Source organism: Thalassophryne amazonica, chromosome 16 (genome assembly GCF_902500255.1).
Source record: "Thalassophryne amazonica chromosome 16, fThaAma1.1, whole genome shotgun sequence".
Lineage (NCBI taxonomy): Eukaryota > Metazoa > Chordata > Actinopteri > Batrachoidiformes > Batrachoididae > Thalassophryne > Thalassophryne amazonica.
Genome location: NC_047118.1, coordinates 23149012 through 23170709, shown reverse-complemented (window position 1 = coordinate 23170709; position 21698 = coordinate 23149012). Strand labels below are relative to the sequence as shown.

The 21698-nt window shown below is 36.9% G+C and overlaps 1 protein-coding gene and 1 long non-coding RNA gene across 5 annotated transcripts in view; one reads left to right on the top strand and one right to left on the bottom strand.

Moving 5' to 3' along the window:
• The window catches only part of LOC117528339, a 639388-nt gene that overhangs the window by 404812 nt on the left and 212878 nt on the right, over nt 1-21698 (top strand). The window lies entirely within an intron of this gene.
• On the bottom strand, nt 1338-14910 carry LOC117528328 (somatostatin receptor type 5-like). 4 transcript variants are annotated; one of them, XM_034190955.1, is made up of 4 exons: nt 14658-14910; nt 8964-9687; nt 8453-8875; nt 1338-3513 (listed from the first exon to the last, which is right to left on the bottom strand). In XM_034190955.1, the coding sequence occupies exons 1-4, from the start codon at nt 14789-14791 to the stop codon at nt 3388-3390; spliced, it is 1407 nt and encodes a 468-aa protein (XP_034046846.1). In that variant the 5' UTR covers nt 14792-14910; the 3' UTR covers nt 1338-3387. The 4 variants fall into 4 exon arrangements, with proteins under 4 accessions (XP_034046846.1, XP_034046845.1, XP_034046847.1 ...); XM_034190954.1 differs by having other exon boundaries at nt 1338-3516; nt 14658-14907; XM_034190956.1 differs by having other exon boundaries at nt 1338-3516; nt 14558-14904.

The window sequence follows — 21698 nt, the reverse complement described above, 5'->3', positions numbered from 1 at the left end:
CTGACAGCACGCACATCCACGTTGTAAGTCATAAAAATACAGTAGTTGCAGTTGTTATGATCAGTGAGGTTTTGTGCCGTGTGCAGGAGGACCTGGTTTAGCACAGCTACAGCAGCACTCCACTATAAGGCTGGATAGAGAACACAGATGGTACACTGCACATAAATGGGTTCAGGATAAGAAATATATGAATATGAATTATTTATTGAATTAACAGCAAAGCATAGAAAGGACAAACAAGATCGAATGAAGTCCTTAAAAGTAAGAAAAATAAAAATGTGTGACTTAAAAGTCAGAATTCATACCAAAACACCAGTAACACAAGTAAGACACCTCCACAGTCTGATACACATATTCAGTTTACCCTGAGCTTCACTTTCCATCCTTTACTATTCTCAATGTCCATATCTACTATCACATAAGGTCTATAGAGTGCACAAACCTCACCTGAAGCTTTTTTTGCTTTTGAAAAAAATGCTCTGATATCCATCACTGCACTGCAGGTTTGGTTTTGTCACTTACTGCCAACAAATAAAAACACAAAATGAGTTTTATGATTTATGGCTTTTTAGCAGGAATTTAAATTATGCACTTATTATCATGCTGTGCATTAAACTTTGTGGTAAAGTTTACTGTCTTAATTCTTAAATGCTTAGTTAAGGACCTTAACTAAGTATTTAAGGTCAGATCTGTGTACATGGTATTTGATGTAGGAGAGGGATTTGATCATGGAAGCTACACAGATTGAAGGGTGAGCACTGTTTAGGAGCTGACAAGAGGATTTAGTTGAAAGAAAAAAAAAAAGACAACACTGAATCAATCTTACATTTGACCACGCACAGCGCACACTAATTTGTAGAGCAATATACTGTGTTTAGCAATAGGTAGCTAGGTGAGTAAAATAAGCACTTTTCAGAAAGTTGCACTGCTCTTCACATTCAGAGACATAAGGGTGATTCTTTAACTACGGGCACTATTGGCCTTGTAAATGTAATTTCCACCACACCATTTCCTTACAATATAAAGCGCCTTGGGGTAACTGTTTGTTGTGATTTGGTACATGTGCTCTGATGTCACTGTTTATCTCCATAGAAACTACCCAAACAATCTTTCATGCAAACTGTTTAAAGGGACATTACAGTGTTGTGGTGGAAATTACAGCAATAGTGTGGGACAACTACATTTTGTTTAAAAAAAAATCACAACAGTTGTATGACATTGAATACCCCAATTATGTTTTGATTATTTTACTGATATTTTATTCAAAGATATTTTAAAACATTAGAAAAAACGTTTCTTTACCATTCATTTTTATCATTGAAGATCAAAAGTCTGGGTGTGGGACAAGCACAAAATGGCAATATTTGCATATAATGATGGTGAAAAAAAGGTGAAAAAGTCATCATAGACTACTAGAACAAATTTCTTAACTTGAGCACCCCTAAAAATAGGCTAACTCCGCCCCCAGGTAGGGGTTATTACAAATTAAATCAACCATAATCAACCATAATGTCCAAGTTCATCTCTTTTTTTAAGGGATGAAGAAGTATTTGCACGAAGCTTTTAACTTCCATAAATTCATAGATTTTACTGGTAGTGATGTCAACATAAAACAAACATGCATATTTATACTTGTGGGGTTTTTTTGTTGTTGTTGTTTTTGTTTTAAAAAGCCATTTCTCAGATCATTAAGAGAACATATATTTTTGAAATTATGACATATTATTATAAAAAATCTGGTATTGCTGCTGCTCTTTTTTCTTTTTTTTTGGTGGGGGGGGCTCTTGTTTTTTAAGTAGACTTAATGTTTATGTAACATCTTCATTTCTGAGAGTATTCAGAACATAAGGTTGAGCTAAGATATTTTCACACATTGCAATTGAAAGAGTAATATTATTGTGTATATAATACATTAAAAACAACTTTATATTTTCCGTATATTTTGAATGCTCCCAGAAATGAAGGTTTGTTTGTTTGTTTGTTTGTTATCAAAATCAAGACTCCAAAAGTAAGTTGAGTAAGCTCTAACAAAGTTTTGTTCAGAACATGTTGGGATATATAAAATAAATAGTCTGAATTTTATTCATTAATTTTCTAAATCCGCTTATTCTAATTAAGGATCATAGGGGGATCCTAGGAGTCAGTGGGTGAGAGGCAGGGTCCACCCTGGACAGGCCGCCAGTCCATTGCAGGTTTCCAGTTAAAGTTTCCAGTTCCCCTACATTAACCTGAATGTCTCTGGAAGTGGAGAACATGCAAACTCCACGTAGAAAGGACCAGGATCCGGGACCTTCTCACTGTGAGGGAGCAGTGCAAATCACTGAGCCAATGTGCTCCCTATTCAGAAGTTCAAAAATAGAAATTACTGTCAACATGGTCAAGATTTGACAAATGTTTTCTAGAATAATTCTAATAAAGGTATAGACAATAGTAAGTCCCTTCGGCTGCTCCCTTGTTTGCACTTGGGGTCGCCACAGCAAATCCAAGGTGGATCTGCATGTTGAATTGGCACAGGTTTTATGCCGGACGAATATATTTTGTAAATGAGGAGGTTAGAACAACGTAAAAACAGATTTCACTCTTTTTTCATCTCAGTGACTCTAAAAGAAAGGAAAGAATAGTGCATGCGTGCGTGTATTGTTTTCGGATCATTTGGAGCCACAGTGAAACACTCAATTTGGCTGAAATTTTGTATTTTATGTCAAAAGTTGGCCCAAGACACTAAATTAAAAGTTTATAGCAGCAAAGATCAATGAATTAATAAAAGTTCAAAGTTCGATGAAAATGCATTTGGCAAAAGATAGAAAAATACTAAAATTTTGAAGTGTTTTATTTCAAAAATGGTCAGAAATGCTAATCTAAAATTTGGGATTTGTCCATGAGCTCAGTAGATGTGTATTTCATTCTACGTTTCATTAGATTTTGTCAGAGTGGCCTGTGAAATTTCTTGGAAATGAGTTAATTCATTTGGAATGACCTGGAGACATTTTTAACAGTTAAATTACTTCGGTCAACAATACACTAAAGAAACATATCAAAACAAACAAACAAGAAAAAAACATTTACATTTTAATTAACATTCAGGGACATAGTTTGTTGTAGTTAGGTTCAAATCCCAGTGTTCATATGAAACCAATACCCTGTCACCAAGGTTGGGTAGGATTACTTTGAAAGAATACATGTGGATTACATGTATGTATGTAAATGCATTTGGATTACTTGTAATCTGATTACTTTTGGATTACATTTCAAAGTAATCCTACCCAACCCTGCCTGTCACTTTCCTGCTGTTTGCACCTCTGCTGCTCTGAAAGAGTGCCCCAGTAAGAGAGTAATGATTAGAAACAAACACACGCCAAAAAAAAAAGTCACAAATCAAATGTCCAGTCAAGAAGTGCCTGATGTCCACATGAGTGCAGGAGAAAGTGATGAGCACGGTCTCCGCAATGACTGGTCATTCACTGCTGTTTCTGTAGATAACAATTCATGGTCAAGGTTCCCCATCTGGACACACTGCTGGAAAATAAATGAAGAATTAAATTAATAATAATAATTTTCATGCTGTATAACTGATGCAGTCAACATCAAAATGCTCTGCCATCGCTGGTGGAAACAGATCAAAATGTTTCTGTCCCATCCATCCTGTAAAGAGGATTGCATTTAAAACCAAACAAGAGCAATCACAGATTTCTGACGTCTGCCAATCCAGATCACCTCCAAAATTCAAAGGAGTCTTTTATGGTCTAATATCTATCTGTGGTGCAAATTTGGTGAGAATCCATGGAGTAGTTTTGACATAATCCTGCTAACAGTAATCCTTCAAATCCAATATATAAAGTGAACCTTAATCCAGAATCTGTATCCGGATCCAGAAAACCTCCAAAATTTAATGGATTCTTCCATAGCCTAATATGTATCTGTGGTAAAAAAAATTGTTCTAAATCCGTGCAGTAGTTTTGACGTAGTCATGCTAACAGACAGACAGGCAAATAAATAAATAAATAAATAAATGCCGATGACTTTATTAAGTCCTTAACGAATGTAATAAGTCTTACGTATTCCCCAAACGTTTTGCCTAATTTAAGCAATGCAGTGTTGATTGACGAAATGTTTTAAAGGCCCAATGAGGTCAAATAATTTTGCAAAAAAACAAAACAAAAAAAAAAGAAATCTAATTCAGAGAAAGCTTGTGAGGATGGAACAAAACCATAATTTCCTTTTGCACATCATTTTGTTTCCTTTTTTCAACTATACAACCCCTGGCAAAAATTATGGAATCACGGGCCTCGGAGGATGTTCATTCAGTTGTTTAATTTTGTAGAAAAAAAGCAGATCACAGACATGACACAAAACTAAAGTCATTTCAAATGGCAACTTTCTAGCTTTAAGAAACACTATAAGAAATCAAGAAAAAAAGATTGTGGCAGTCAGTAACGGTTACTTTTTTAGACCAAGCAGAGGAAAAAAATATGGAATCACTCAATTCTGAGGAAAAAATTATGGAATCACCCTGTACATTTTCATCCCCAAAACTAACACCTGCATCATATCAGATCTGCTCGTTAGTCTGCATCTAAAAAGGAGTGAACACACCTTGGAGAGCTGTTGCACCAAGTGGACTGACATGAATCATGGCTCCAACACGAGAGATGTCAATTGAAACAAAGGAGAGGATTATCAAACTCTTAAAAGAGGGTAAATCATCATGCAATGTTGCAAAAGATGTTGGTTGTTCACAGTCAGCTGTGTCTAAACTCTGGACCAAATACAAACAACATGGGAAGGTTGTTAAAGGCAAACATACTGGTAGACCAAGGAAGACATCAAAGCGTCAAGACAGAAAACTTAAAGCAATATGTCTCAAAAATCGAAAAATGTACAACAAAACAAATGAGGAACGAATGGAGGAAACTGGAGTCAACGTCTGTGACCGAACTGTAAGAAACCGCCTAAAGGAAATGGGATTTACATACAGAAAAGCTAAACGAAAGGCATCATTAACACCTAAACAGAAAAAAACAAGGTTACAATGGGCTAAGGAAAAGCAATTGTGGACTGTGGATGACTGGATGAAAGTCATATTCAGTGATGAATCTCGAATCTGCATTGGGCAAGGTGATGATGCTGGAACTTTTGTTTGGTGCCTTTCCAATGAGATTTATAAAGATGACTGCCTGAAGAGAACATGTAAATTTCCACAGTCATTGATGATATGGGGCTGCATGTCAGGTAAAGGCACGGGGGAGATGGCTGTCATTACATCATCAATAAATGCACAAGTTTATGTTGATATTTTGGACAATTGAAAGGATGTTTGGGGATGATGAAATAATTTTTCAAGATGATAATGCATCTTGCCATAGAGCAAAAACTGCAAAAACATTCCTTGCAAAAAGACACATAGGGTCAATGTCAATGAGCAGATCTGATTTGATGCAGGTGTTAATTTGGGGGATGAAAATTTACAGGGTGATTCCATAATTTTTTCCTCAGAATTGAGTGATTCCATATTTTTTTCCTCTGCTTGGTCTAAAATGTAACCGTTACTGACTGCCACAATCTTTTTTTCTTGATTTCTTATAGTGTTTCTTAAAGCCAGAAAGTTGCCATTTGAAATGACTTTAGTTTTGTGTCATGTCTGTGATCTGCTTTTTTTCTACAAAATTAAACAACTGAATGAACATCCTCTGAGGCCGGTGATTCCATAATTTTTGCCAGGGGTTGTACTATCTTGTCTGAGTTGTTAATCTTCATCATATTGTCTGAATTTGAAGAAACAGGAAGAGAGCGGATGGGAAGGAGAGGAACAGTAGTAGCCAGTAAACCAGTATCGAGCAGTATTTCTGATATTTATCTTTATATTTGCAAATTATTTGATAGTTTTCACATTTGCTTTCACTTTTGATACTCTGTGTGCTTCTTACCCTGTGTGCTGCTATACAATGCTGCTGGAACCTCAATTTCCCTGAGGGAGTCTTCCCAAGAGATTAATAAAATTCTATCTCATCTAATCTCTAATCATTTTACAATAGCGCTTGCAACAAAGCACCATCTTTTTTCTTCCACATTAATCTAAATAAGTGTAGCAAAAATGAAAATTTAATACCAATAACAGAAAGAAGTCAACAGCCACCTTAAAGTTTAAAAATATTATGCATTGTTTTAATGCATTTGAGTCTTAGAGTGCTGGATCTCACTCCAGCTTTTTGGAAATACCTGTCACCAGAGGCGATTTTAGACTTCCAGTTATAGGGGTGCTTAGCACATTTTTAATTTTTTTTTTAAATCTAGATGTCCAGAAATACAATTTCCCATGATTTCAGAGTGAAAACATTGCTTGTAAAAGCTGCATTCATTGTCAGAATGATTAAAAAAAAAAAAAAAAAAAACGCATATTAGTAATGGATAACGGCCCATACATAAAATTCCTGCATTCTGGTGCAGATTATATAACAAATAATTTAATCTCCTAATGTGGTGAGGGCAAATAGTAATTGCAACTTAGGAGCAGGTCTGAAATATTCAGAGGCTGAGTAAAGTATATTATCCTTGTTTTTATATTAGTCTTATGAGCCTATAGTTATTGAAGATTTTTATTTCATCTTAACAGATTATTATGTCATAGTACTTAGTACAGAACACTCACCCTGGTATCACTTTTCAATTACATTTAGACACTTTTAGGCATTACTTAGATTGTGTTTTAGTTTTGGCTATTCATTTATTTATTCTACAAACTGGTTGATGTCTCGGTTTTTCTGGTAGCACGCACATCCACGTCATAAGTCATAGTTGCAGTTGTTCTGATCAGTGAGGTTTAGTGCCGTGTGCAGGAGGACCTGGTTTAGCACAGCTACAGCAGCACTCCACTATAAGGCTGGATAGAGAACACAGATGGTACACTGCACATAAATGGGTTCAGGATAAGAAATATATCAATATGAATTATTTATTGAATTAACAGCAAAGCATAGAAAGGACAGACAAGATCTAATAAAGTCCTTAAAAGTAAGAAAAATAAAAATGTGTGACTTAAAAGTCAGAATTCATACCAAAACACCAGTAACACAAGTAAGACACCTCCACAGTCTGATACACATATTCAGTTTACCCTGAGCTTCACTTTCCATCCTTTACTATTCTCAATGTCCATATCTACTATCACATAAGGTCTATAGAGTGCACAAACCTCACCTGAAGCTTTTTTTGCTTTTGAAAAAAATGCTCTGATATCCATCACTGCACTGCAGGTTTGGTTTTGTCACTTACTGCCAACAAATAAAAACACAAAATGAGTTTTATGATTTATGGCTTTTTAGCAGGAATTTAAATTATGCACTTATTATCATGCTGTGCATTAAACTTTGTGGTAAAGTTTACTGTCTTAATTCTTAAATGCTTAGTTAAGGACCTTAACTAAGTATTTAAGGTCAGATCTGTGTAAATGGTATTTGATGTAGGAGAGGGATTTGATCATGGAAGCTACACAGATTGAAGGGCGAGCACTGTTTAGGAGCTGACAAGAGGATTTAGTTGGGGAAAAAAAAAAAAAAGACAACACTGAATCAATCTTACATTTGACCACGCACAGCGCGCACTAATTTGTAGAGCAGGGGTAGGCAACCTGTTCCAGAAAGAGCCATGAGGGTGCAGGTTTTCTTTGCAGCCACTGACTCGGAGTCAGTGGCTGCAAAGAAAACCTGCACCCTCATGGCTCTTTCTGGAACAGGTTGCCCACCCCTGTTGTAGAGCAATATACTGTGTTTAGCAATAGGTAGCTAGGTGAGTAAAATAAGCACTTTTCAGAAAGTTGCACTGCTCTTCACATTCAGAGACATAAACTGTGAATAAATACCTCGCAAATGTGACAGTCGCCTGGCAATCACTTGACAACACGGCTGTGCGAGGTTACCACCAAATCTGTTTTTACCACCAGCGCTCACAGGACAGCGCCTCTGCTAAATGAGCGCCACCTGCAGCAGCACCACGTGACACAAACACATGTCAGAGCAGAGAGATGAATGTAGGCGCGCTTCATGGATTGAAGGGGAGATGATCAAATTACTGTGTTCTTCTAATACATATATATTAGGGGTGCTTAAAATATATTTAGGGGTGCTTGAGCACTCCTAAAAATAGGCTAACGCCGCCCGCCTGTCACTGCAGAGTACATGATTACAAGCTTGTGTACAATCTTAAAGGGTTTTTGCCATTTTCATTTTGTTGTTGTCATCATCTTAGCAAATGCTTCTTTTTTTGTGCTCCCACAGTTACAACACTTCTGTGATACATCCACTGTGTTTCACAAGTAGTGATAAATAGGATTTTTTTTTTTTTTTTAAATGTATCACTATTTGCCTATAGTGGCAACAAGTTGGCAACCCGTGCTGCCATGCAAAACTTCAGAACTTAATGGATCATTCAAGAGTGACAAGTTGATTTTCTTCATTACCTGGCTGTTCCGCGTGTTTCTATTCTGCGTGTGGTTTGTGCTGGTAAGAAGAGCATTATGTATCGTCTCTGGTCTGTCCTGAGAGGCAGCCTGGTTTCTTCTTATTTTGTCCATGACACAATCACAACTAGCTTTGTGGAAGCAGAGCACTTTCTGGAAGCTTTGTTTGAAGTTGTCCGAGAGGAAACCATAGAGGATGGGGTTGGCACAGGAGTTGACATAGGTAAGGATGACTAGAAAAAAGTAGACTGCAGCAGCGGCATCATTTTCAGGAATGGTATAAACCTCGTTGACGATGTTGGTGGTATAGAAGGGCAGCCAGCAAAGCACAAACACCAGCACAATGATCACCACCATGCGTGTCACCTTTCGCTCTGACTTACGCCGCTTCGTCACACCTGCTCGCACACCTGCTGACTTCACCTTAAATTAAGACAAGTAAACTGTGAAAACAAGGGATAAACTCTTCACATAAAATACAAAGTGGTTTATTTTACATTATCAACATTACCTTGATGATAATCAGCAGGTAGCAGATGCAGATGACAACCAGAGGAACAAAGACACCTAGGATGGATGTGTAGAGGATGAAGGCAAGTGACCACACCTTCTGCGGTTCAGGCCAGCTCAAGTTGCAGGAATTGAACCCATCCTGCATGCCTGAATAGATAGTGACTGGCAGTACAACCAGGAATGATACAACCCACACCGTGCCATTAAAAATCTTGACCACATGTGGTCTCCGCCACTTGGCACTGCGAATAGGATGCACCACAGCCAGGTATCGATCAACGCTCATCACAGTCAAGCAAAAGGTTGAGGTGAACTGGCTCATGGCATCGGCAGTCATGCATACCTTGCAGAGGAACTCTCCGTACGGCCAGTATGAAAGCACGCTCTGAGTCCCCAGGAAGGGAATTCCGAGAATGTACAGTTCATCAGCCAATGCTAAATTGAGGATGAACATGTTAGTTACCGTCTTCATCTTTGTGTAGCATAAGACCACATAGATGGCTAGTGTGTTACCCAGAAGACCCACAATGAAGACAACGATATAGATGACTCCGGTGAGCAGAGAGCTATTCCCAATGAAAGGACCTGGAATTAAGTCTGTAAAGTTGGTGGTGTTGTTTATGAAGTCAGGAGTAGACATGTTGGCATCTTCAGCCAGTTCAGTCCAACTATTAGCGGTGATGTTGAGTATTTGGTGTCCAGTTGAATTAAAGGCAAAAGGACTGTTGAAAGAGAAGACATACAAATTTTAAAAAAATGCTACTGTTCAACACAAACCTTTACAGATGTATAATGTTGTGGGAAAATTGTACTTCAAAGACATTAAACACAACAGTACCCTGAGTTTTTTGAGGCAGGATACCCATATTTATAAGGATAGAGGGTAAACATTTCTCTGAATTGTCTCCTCACAAGGTTAACTTTCTGCTTGGCCTTAATGGGACACTTAAGATATGAAAGCAGGTTTCAAGTGTCACAAGAATAAATTCCATAAACTATAATGACAAAGTGATAAACAAAAGCCTGAAGATAAATATCAATTCATCTTTAACAGTTGTCAATTGATTTTTTTTTCTTTTAATTTATATAAATCTATTATATTGTGTGTGTACACGCACACACACACACACACACACATATATATATATATATATATATATATATATATATATATATATATATATATATATATATATATATATATATATATATATATATATATATATATATATATTAGCCACATACAGGTTTGTTTTTGTTTGTTTGTTTATTTGTTTCTTGTGGAATAAACTAATGCTCCAATAACCATTGACTCTTATTGTTCTTCAAATTACTTTTATGCATAGTGAATTTGAATCAAATTTTATACAAATCAATTTGAAGGTGGTGGCCAAGTGGTTAGTACGCTTGGTTTCAGTGCAGAAGGTTCTCGATTCAGATCCCACCTGTCACATTTCTCCATGCAATGTGGAGTTGCGTCAGGAAAGGCATCCGGCGTAAAACGCGTCAATTCAACATGCAGATCCACCTGGGATCTGCTGTGGTGACCCCGAGTGAATTTGAATTATATATCAGATTATAAAATGGGCATTTTGCATTCCGCAGTTATTCATTCTGAATCCTTTATGATTTCTTTAAAATTCTAAGAAAATTCTTTATGTATTGAAGATGTGCTGAAGGCTAAGTTAATATACAGTGCATCTGGAAAGTATTCATTGCAGTTCACTTATTACACTCTAAGAAGTAAAACGTTGAATTTAACTGGTAAAGTTAAGGTAACTTTTTCCACATATTGTCAATTAATTGCAAAACAATATTGTAGTTGAAATTAATTAAATCAAATGAAACATTATTACTTAAATCCCTAAAATTAACAACTGCAAGTATATTAAAAATAATAGTATTAATTACTGTGTTTCATTTCTTAGAGTGTATGTCCGCCAAGGATGCAATAAATTCATTAGTGTTTATTTATTTGTCTGTCCACCTGTCTTTTAGCAGGATTATGTCAAAGCTACTGCACAGATTCTCACCTAATTTGCACCACAGATAGATATTAGGGCACGGAAGACTCCACTGAATTTTGGAGGTGATCTGGATCCAGATCGGCAGACGTCAGAAATCTCTGATTGCTCTTGTTCACATTTTGTTGTATGACAGCCTTATTCCAAAATGAAGTAAATTCATATTCCCCCTCAAAATGCTACTCACAACACCACATAATGACATGAGAAAAGGTTTTTTTTTGTTGTTGTTTTTTTTATTTATTTAAAAAAAAAACTAAAACAAATGCACACCCTTTGCTCAATACTTTGTTGATGCACCTTTGGCAACAATTACACCCTCAAGTCTTCTTGAATATGATGCCACAAGATTGGCGCACTTATCTTTGGGCAGTTTTGCCCATTCCTCTTTGCAGCGCCTCTCAAGCTCCATCAGGTTGGATGGGGAGCGTCGGTGCACAGCCATTTTCAGATCTCTCCAGAGATGTTCAATCATATTCAGGTCTGTGCTCTGGCTGGGCCACTCAAGGACGTTCACAGAGTTGTCCTGAAGCCACTCCTTTAATATCTTGTGTGCTTGATATCATCATTGTCCTGCTGAAAGATGAACCGTCACCTCAGTCTGAGGTCAAGAGCACTTTGGAGCAGGTTTTCATCCAGGACGTCTGTGTACATTAGTGCTGTCATCTTTCCCTCAATCCTGACTAGTCTAGGAGTACCTGCTGCTGAAAAACATCACCACAGCTTGATGCTGCCACCACCATGCTTCACTTTAGGGATGGTGCCTAGTTTCCTCCAAACATGACACCTGATCACACCAAAGAGTTCAATCTTTGTCTCTTCAGACCAGAGAATTTTGTGTCTCATGGTCTGAGAGTCCTTCAGGTGCCTTTTGGCAAACTCCTGGCAGCCTGCCATGTGCCTTTTGCAAAGGAGTGGCTTCCATCTGGCCACTGTACCATACAGGCCTGATTGGTGGATTGCTGCAGAGATGGCTGTCCTCTTGGAAGGTTCTCTTCTCTCCACAGAGGAATGCTGGAGCTCTGAAAGAGTGACCATCAGGTTCTTGGTCACCTCCTTGACAAAGGCCCTTCTCCCCTGATTGCTCAGTTTAGACAGGCAGCCAGCTCTAGGAAGAGATGATGGAGGTCATTGTGCTCATTGGGACCTTCAAAGCAGCAAAAATGTTTCTGTGCCCTTCCCCAGATTTGTGCCTCAAGACAATCCTGTCTTGTCGGTCTACAGACAATTCTTTTGACTTCATGCTTGGTTTGTGCTCTGACATGCACTGTCAACCGTGGGACCTTATATGGGTGATTCTTTAACTACGGGCACTATTGGCCTTGTAAATGTAATTTCCACCACACCATTGCCTTACAATATAAAGCGCCTTGGGGCAACTGTTGTTGTGATTTGGCGCTATATACATGTGCTCTGATGTCACTGTTTATCTCCATAGAAACTACCCAAATAATCTTTCATACAAACTGTTTAAAGGGACATTACAGTGTTGTGGTGGAAATTACGGCAATAGTGTGGGACAACTACATTTTGTTTAAAAAAATCACAACAGTTGTATGACACTGAATACCCCAATTATGTTTTGATTATTTTACTGATATTTTATTCAGAGATATTTTAAAACATGAGAAAAAAAACGTTTCTTTACCATTCATTTTTATCATTGAAGATCAAAAGTCTGGGTGTGGGACAAGCACAAAACGGCAATATTTGCATATAATGATGCTGAAAAAAGGTGAAAAAGTCATCATAGACTAGTAGAACAAATTTCCTAACACACTTTCATTGTAAAGATAACTATAAAAGTGTGAAATTTCCCCTTTTTTCTGTTTTTCATACAGTATGATCAAAGGACATAATAAGTGCCCGTAGTCTAAGAATCACCCATATGTGGACAGGTGTGTGTCCTTCCAAATCATGTCCAATCAACTGAATTTACCACAGGTGGACTCCAATTAAGCTGGATGACCAGTGGAAACAGGAGGCACCACAGCTCAATTCTGAGTTTCATAAAGCTTTATTTATTTATTTATTTATTTATTTATTTTAATAAATTTGCAAAAATCTAAAAAAAAAAATAGTCACATTCTCATTATGGAGTATTGTGTGTAGAATTTTGACGGGAAAAAAATGAATTGAATCCATTTTGGAATAAGGCTGTAACATACGACGCACTCAAAAATGGCTTATTGAATGAACTCAATTCAGTTGAGCATGATTTCCATCTAATAATAAATATATGTAGCACCAACTCAAATAAAGCGCATCCATGCAAGATGATTTAATTTAGTTTAGTTGGAACTACATGTATTTATTAGATGGAATCCAATCCAATTAGTCTGTTTTTGAGTGTATCACTCAAATAAATGACTCATTGGATGAACTCAATTCAATTATAGGCAGGATTTTCATCTAATAAATATACGTAGTCCCAGCTAAATTAAATTATCTTGCATGGATGTGCTTCATTTGCGCTGGAGAGACATATATTTATTAGGTGGAAATCCTGCTCACAGTGAGTGAGTGAATGAATGAGTTCATCCAATGCATCAGTTATTTGAGTTTGTGTGGAAAAGGGAAGCACTGTGAATACTTTCCAAACGCACTATATATTTGAGCTTGAAATGTGAGGCATTAAAAGAATGACTTTCTTCTATCTGAGGAATAAACTCTGACTATGACTGCTTATATGTTAAATATAATACAAGAATCTGTAAAAAACTGATAGGATTTAAATCGGTCTGTGTCGGTGTCATCAGTATGTGAAAGGTTTTAACTACTTCAGGCTTTTATAGAAATTCTGTCTGAATCATTTGCATACTTTTTAATCAAATTAGAATCCAATAGCATTGAATTCAGCACCACACTGAAAAAAAGACAAACACACACAATCTGGTAACAGCTGGTAACACTCAATTGAATTTTGTCTAAATTAAGTTCCACAATATTAATATTTATGAGAACTTGTTAAGTCTCTAGTGTGCACTGAACTTTTGCTCTGTGCATACACAGTTTGTTGCATAGCTGCAGTATTAAATCAACATTTGACAAAATGTATTGACAAAATGCACATTCATGCAAGATAATTTAATTTAATTTAGTTGGGACTACACATACTTATTCAATGGAAATCCAATCCAATGACTCAGTTAATCCTAGGAGCTGTTTAATATTGAAATACACAGTTTGAGTAAAAGAAGTCTGCATCAGGGACTGAGCTGTCAAATTATATTTAAGTAATATTCTTGTGTTACTGAGAGAATATGCACTCACCGTGGATGGATCACCGGGTAACTTAAAATAATATTTGACAGATATTATAATATTTCAGTGTCACACTGAAATATTTTGCACAGATGGACTGACATGGAGACTGACTGACGCGCGTAAACACGCAGTGACGCGCAGCCCGCAGCGCCTTATTGAAAACATAAACATAAATGAAGCGGGTCCTGATCACTTTTTTATTTTATAAAATGTCTTTGACATAGAAAGAAATGTAATTTGCATGCATGCATCATGATTTTTCATGTAACTGAAGCCCGGTGGGATTATTGAGGTTACATACCTGTGCGCTTCTGAGTGTCCGCGCATCTCTTGCAGAACTCGTGCGTTTTGGTGAAGAAAAAGAAAAAAAAACTCATTAATTGTTTTCCTTATCTTTTTACCTCGAGGTATTTATCGTCTTGATGCCAGCCGAGTCATAATTTTCTGTGATCCTCTTCTGTTGATGGTCTCTCCTTTGTGCGTGCGGACTGCTTTGGTGCGCAGAGGAGAATCGTTCCCAGGTCATATAGTGCATCTGCGCACTATTTACGACAGCACGTGGGTGTGGAAGGCACACCACTTCTCTTTTGTGAGAATCTACTGCTCTGATGATAGGGTCTTTTATATCGTGTCATCATAAATATGTGTGTGTGTGTGTGTGTGTGTGTGTGTGTGTGTGTGTGTGTGTGTGTGTGTGTGTGTGTGTGTGTGTGTGTGTGTGTGTGTGTGTGTGTGTGTGTGTGTGTGTGTGTGTGTGTGTGTGTGTGAGAGAGAGAGAGAGAGAGACTTACACACTGAGCTTTTTAAGTCATTAACCTCATATTCACTCAAAAAATGGTTCATTAGATGAAGTCAATTCAGTTATGTGTAGCATTTCCATCTAATCCCCCAACTCAAATAAAGCGCATTCATGCAAAACTTTAAAACGTTCCTTTTTGCTAAAGCTTATAGTTAGGGTTGGATCAGGTGACCCTGAACCATCCCTTAGTTATGCTGCTATAGACTTAGACTGCTGGGGGGTTCTCATGATGCACTGAGTGTTTCTTTCTCTTTTTGCTCTGTATGCACCACTCTGCATTTAATCATTAGTGATTGATCTCTGCTTCCACAGCATGTCTTTTTCCTGATTCTCTCCCCTCAGCCCCAACCAGTCCCAGCAGAAGACTGCCCCTCCCTGAGGCCTGGTTCTGCTGGAGGTTTCTTCCTGTTAAAAGGGAGTTTTTCCTTCCCACTGTCGCCAAGTGCTTGCTCACAGGGGGTCGTTTTGATCGTTGGGGTTTTTCTGTAATTATTGTATGGCTTTTGCCTTACAATATAAAGCACCCTGGGGCAACTGTTTGTTGTGATTTGGTGCTATATAAATAAAATTGATTTGATTTGATATGCAAGACAATGTAATTTAATTTAGTTGGGACTACATATATTTATTAGATGGAAATCCAATCCAGTGAGTCAGTTTTTTGAGTGTATCACACAAACAAATGGCTCATTGAATGAACTCAATTCAATTATGAGCAGGATTTCATCTAATAAATATATGTAGTCCAAACTAAATTAAATTATCTTGCATGGATGTGCTTTATTTGTGTTGGGGCTACATATATTTATTAGATGCAAGCCCTGCTCATAACTAAGTTCATCCAAATGATCAGTTTTTTTAGTGTTGCTGTGCAGATGTTCAGAATAATAGTAGTTCTATGTGACTAAAAAGATTAATCCAGGTTTTGAGTATATTTCTTATTGTTACATGAGAAACAAGGTACCAGTAGATTCAGTAGATTCTCACAAATCCAACAAGACCAAGCATTCATGATATGCACACTCTTAAGGCTATGAAATTGGGCTGTTAGTAAAAAAAATGTAGAAAAGGGGGTGTTCACAATAATAGTAGCATCTGCTGTTGACGCTACAAACTCAAAACTATTATGTTCAAACTGCTTTTTTAGCAATCCTGTGAATCACTAAACTAGTATTTAGTTGTATAACCAGTTTTTCATGTTTTCTTCACATCTGCGAGGCATGGAGTCAACCAATTTGTGGCACCTTTCAGCTGTTATTCCACACCAAAATTCTTTAACAACATTCCACAATGCATTCACATTTCTTGGTTTTGCTTCAGAAACAGCTTTTTTAATGTCACCCCACAAGTTCTCAATTGGATTTAGGTCCGGGGATTGGGTAGGCCACTCAAAAACATTAATTTTGTTGGTTTGGAACCAAGATTTTGCTGGTTTACTAGTGTGCTTGGGGTCATTGTCTTGTTGAAACACCCATTTCATGTGCTCTTCAGCATAAGGCAACATGACCTCTTCAAGTATTTTGACATATCCAAACTGATCCATGATACCTGGTATGCAATATATAGGCCCAACACCATAGTAGGAGAAACATGCCCATAACATGATGCTTGCATCACCATGCTTCACTGTCTTCACTGTGAACTGTGGCTTGAATTCAGAGTTTGGGGGTCGTCTCACTGTGGCCCTTGGACCCAAAAAGAACAATTTTACTCTCATCAGTCCACAAAGTATTCATCCATTTCTGTTTAGGCCAGTTGATGCGTTCTTTGGCAAATTGTAACCTCTTCTGCACATGTCTTTTATTTAACAGAGGGACTTTGTGGGGGATTCTTGCAAATAAATTAGCTTCACACAGGCGTCTTCTAACTGTCACAGCACTTACAGGTAACTCCAGACTGTCTTTGATCATCCTGGAGCTGATCAATGGGTGAGCCTTTGCCATTCTGGTTATTCTTCTATTCATTTTGATGGTTGTTTTCCATTTTCTTCCATGCGTCTCTGGTTTTTTGTCCATTTTAAAGCATTGGAGATCATTGTAGATGAACAGCCTATAATTTTTTGCACCTGCGTATAAGTTTTCCCCTCTCCAATCAACTTTTTAATCAAACTACGCTGTTCTTCTGAACAATGTCTTGAACGTCCCATTTTCCTCAGGCTTTCAAAGAGAAAAGCATGTTCAACAGGTGCTGGCTTCATCCTTAAACAGGGGACACCTGATTCACACCGGTTTGTTCCACAAAATTGACAAACTCACTGACTGAATGCCACACTACTATTATTGTGAACACCCCCTTTTCTACTTTTTTTTTTTTTTTTACTAATAGCACAATTTCATAGCCTTAAGAGTGTGCATATCATGAATGCTTGGTCTTGTTGGATTTGTGAGAATCTACTGAATCTACTGGTACCTTGTTTCCCATGTAACAATAAGAAATATACTCAAAACCTGGTTTAATCTTTTTAGTCACATAGCACTACTATTATTCTGAACACTACTGTAAATCCACACTCAACAAACCCAACATGGGTGTTTGTGACATGAACCTAAGTCTAATATAACTTCTACAATATAAAATCTTTTATGGGTTTTATGGGTGAACAAATCATGTAGTTTTAACATAACATGCAACAACTTAAAATTTAATTTCCTCAGTGAACATAATAAAATTATGGAAAGTATTTACAGCCAAGTAAAATGTGTTAACAGCCAGAAACAATTTTTCCGAGTGACCTCAATGTAAATTTGTTGGATCAACATGTAAATCATCTATTTCCTGCTGTGAGTGTAGATATTTGACTCATAAACCAGTGAAATATTTGACGTTTGTTTGGCTCCATTTCAAAACCCCAGGTGTTTCCATCATCAGTTTCGCCTGCAGATACTCCTGGGGCCAAACATATCAAACCGGGGAGGTTTGAAATCAGGAGCCAAATCCGATGCATCATGAGGACCAGCACAAGAGTGCATGTTTCTTTCTGTTCTGTGTTTACAGTATGAACTTATGATTTTCCATCCCACCAGCAGAATGAAAAGGTTAACAATGGCCATTGGTCAGTGGGATTTTGATGACGTCTTTTACTTGAGCAGCCTTGTCCTAACCTGGCAAACAGTGCAGATTCATCAGACATGTGAGCTTAAAGCTAAACAGTGTGTGGAGGTCCTCTGAAGGTGTACACGGTGTATCGTCACACACGATGTCAGGACATGAACAATGGCCCATTTGTCTTTACTGGTGCAAGCAAAATCCAGATAATTTTGCCTAAGCCTAGAAAAAAAATGTTCTCTCGTGCAAAGGTGTCTGTCTTTGCTACATTTTCTGCAATTACTTAATTTCCTCACAAATTAAAATACAAAGATAAGGATAGGAGGAAGGAATCTTTCTTATTGCACAGGGACGTGTGATGCACTGAGCTTTTTTCTTCATCATCAACTTTTAGTGTTTGAGACTCATTTTCTAATGTTTGCAGATAACGCAGCCCTAATACAAATGTGTGCACTCTCAGTATGCAGTGCTTGTCTATTTGAGTTGAGAATGTTTTATGGAATTCAATACTTTTAGGGAATTCATTTATGTGTGATTGTGCTTTTAGTCCTCAAAGTGCTGCAGTTCTACAACTCCAAATCAGAAGAAGTTGGGACGGTATGGAAAATGCCAAAAAAAAAGTGACTTTGCATTTAATTTTTGATTTCTGTTTCATTACAGACCATATGAGCTAAAGACACTGCAACACATTCCAAAAAAAGTTGGGATGCTAAAGCATTTACCACTTTGTAATGTTGCTATTCCTTGTCATAACACTTAAGCTGATCTGACGTTGCTGATTTTGGACACCCAATTGCATACTTTTTTGAAGCAAAAACAAAAAAATGGTAAATGGACTGTATTTATACAGTGCTTTTCCATCTCCATCAGACGCTCAAAGCCCTTTACAATAATGCCTCACATTCACCCTGATGTCAGGATGCTGCCATACAAGGTGCTCACTACACACCGGGAGCAACTAGGGGATTAAGGACCTCACCCAAGGGCCCTTAGTGATTTTCTGGTCAGGCTGGGATTTGAACCAAGGGTTCTCTGGTCTCAAGGCCAACGCTTGACCACTAGACCATCACCTCCCTTTAAAGAACAGCTCAATACCCTAGTGGTGCATAAAAACATGAAATCTGTGGTAATATTAACACTGTAGGACATAGTGACCAATCAGGAAGGGTTTGAAAAACATGTTTTAAAAAGTTTGTGATGTTGGGGCACATCGTAATATGAAAAGATTAATAATTGGATGTAATTTGTGGTAATATGTGCCTTTTATGTTAATTTTAAAGATGCTTTATTTTTTATTTTGTTCGTACATCTTAAAATAAATAGTTTCTGCTTGAATGAGGATTTGATTGCTCAGTCATTTATGCCATGTTACAAATAACAACTGAGAATAAAATGCAATGCAGATTGTTTTCTGTTTTGGAGCAGAGCCATTTTACTGAGGAACACAGCTGCTCTGTGCAGAAGGTGCACAGTTCTACACATTGCTCTGGCAAAAGCATCACAGAGATTAGTGCATAAACCATAGGTCTATTTTATTTTTATAGATGGCTTTGTTCCTCTTTTGTCAGTGTCTCTAGAAACAAATAATTTCTGATTAAATGTGGACTGGGCAGCTCAGTTAATTTGATGCCAGGCTACAATGTTAAATAAAATTAAAATACAGTGCAGATTGTTTTATTTGTGAAGCGAGTAGTGGGCAATTTCTTAGTAGCAGGGTGAAAATGATGAGATCAGCCACCTCAAGACTCAGGTAGTGTGACTGTGAATCGAACCCAGTTGTGCACATTGGTAATCCGACTTCTTAGCACACTGAGCTGTCTGCTCTGCAAGAACAGCAGACTGGTAATAAACTGGGATTTGCTGTTTGCTTTTTTCTGTAAGGGAAGAATGTGCTGTATAAAGTGAGATAAAAGACAAAATGGTTAATCTGTGAAATGTGTATACATCATATGTGTATGTGCATAGCTCTCCAGGAAGAAATAAAGTTAAACTGAGGTGAAAGAAAGCACTGCATTAACTGAGGCACCACTGACACCTGCAGTCCATCCCAAAAAATTACCAATGTGATTTGAAAAATTGTACATTTCTTACCTGAAATATCAAATTGCTGGTATTTACAAGCTTAAAAACTTCTGACTAAATTTTAGTTGAGTCTATGATATGGTTCACTAACAGCAAAGATTTACTGTGACAGTTTGGGGTGTTTATGAAGCACTGACAATGTAAGTGCAGCTACCAGCATTGCATAAATAAATCACCATCCCATCTATATACACACTGAATTTTTAATCCACAATTTAAAACATGATCCCCTGATTTGTAAAAAAAAAAAAAAAAAAAAAAAACACTGGCTATAAAAGTTATAAAGTGTAAGTTCAACAAAACAACTGTATTTTTATTTCACTATATGAAAGTCTTTATTGTCATATACATAGTGAAAACATAGTGTGAGACCATACAATGAAATTCAGACTGTGCTGATCCTCCATGACATACTACTATTAATATATATATATATATATATATGCCCACTTAGCAGCAAGATAAAAATAAAAGTTAAAGAAATCATCAATACTTTGCATAACATAGATGTCTTAAAATGCATTGTACATATGCACCGCACACGGGTATACATATAAATATTGCACTTCGTAATGTATGGTTATATGAATATGCACTTTATAATGTGTGGTTATATAAATATTGTAATTCAGAATTCAGGGTTGTATCAATATTTAACTTTGTAATGCATGGTTATGCAAATATTGAACTTCGGAATATATGGTTATGTAAATATTGCACTTTGGCATGTATGGTTCTATAAATATTACACTTCAGAATGTATGGTTATGTAAATATTGCACTTCAGAATGTATGGCTATGCAAATATTGCACTTCGGCATGTATAGCTATGTAAATATTACACTTCATAATGTATGGTTATGTAAATATTACATTTCAGAATGTATGGTTATACAAATATTTCACTTCAGAATGTATGGTTATGTAAATATTGCACTTTGGCATGTATGGTTCTATAAATATTGCACTTCAGAATGAATGGTTATGTAAATATTGCACTTTGGCATGTATGGTTTTATAAATATTGTACTTCGGCATGTATGGTTATGTAAATATTGCACTTCAGAATGTATGGTTATGCAAATATTGCACTTCGGCATGTATAGCTACGTAAAAATTACACTTCATAATGTATGGTTATGTAAATATTACACTTCAGAAGGTATGCTTATGTAAATATTGCACTTCAGAATGTATGGTTATGTAAATATTGCACTTTGGCATGTATGGTTCTATAAATATTACACTTCAGAATGTATGGTTATGTCAATATTGCACTTCAGAATGTATGGTTATGCAAATATTGCACTTCGGCATGTATAGCTATGTAAATATTACACTTCGGCATGTATGGTTATGTAAATATTACACTTCATAATGTATGGTTATGTAAATATTACACTTCAGAATGTATGGTTATACAAATATTGCACTTTGGCATGTATGGTTCTATAATATTGCACTTCAGAATGTATGGTTATGATAATATTGCACTTCAGCATGTATGGTTATGTAA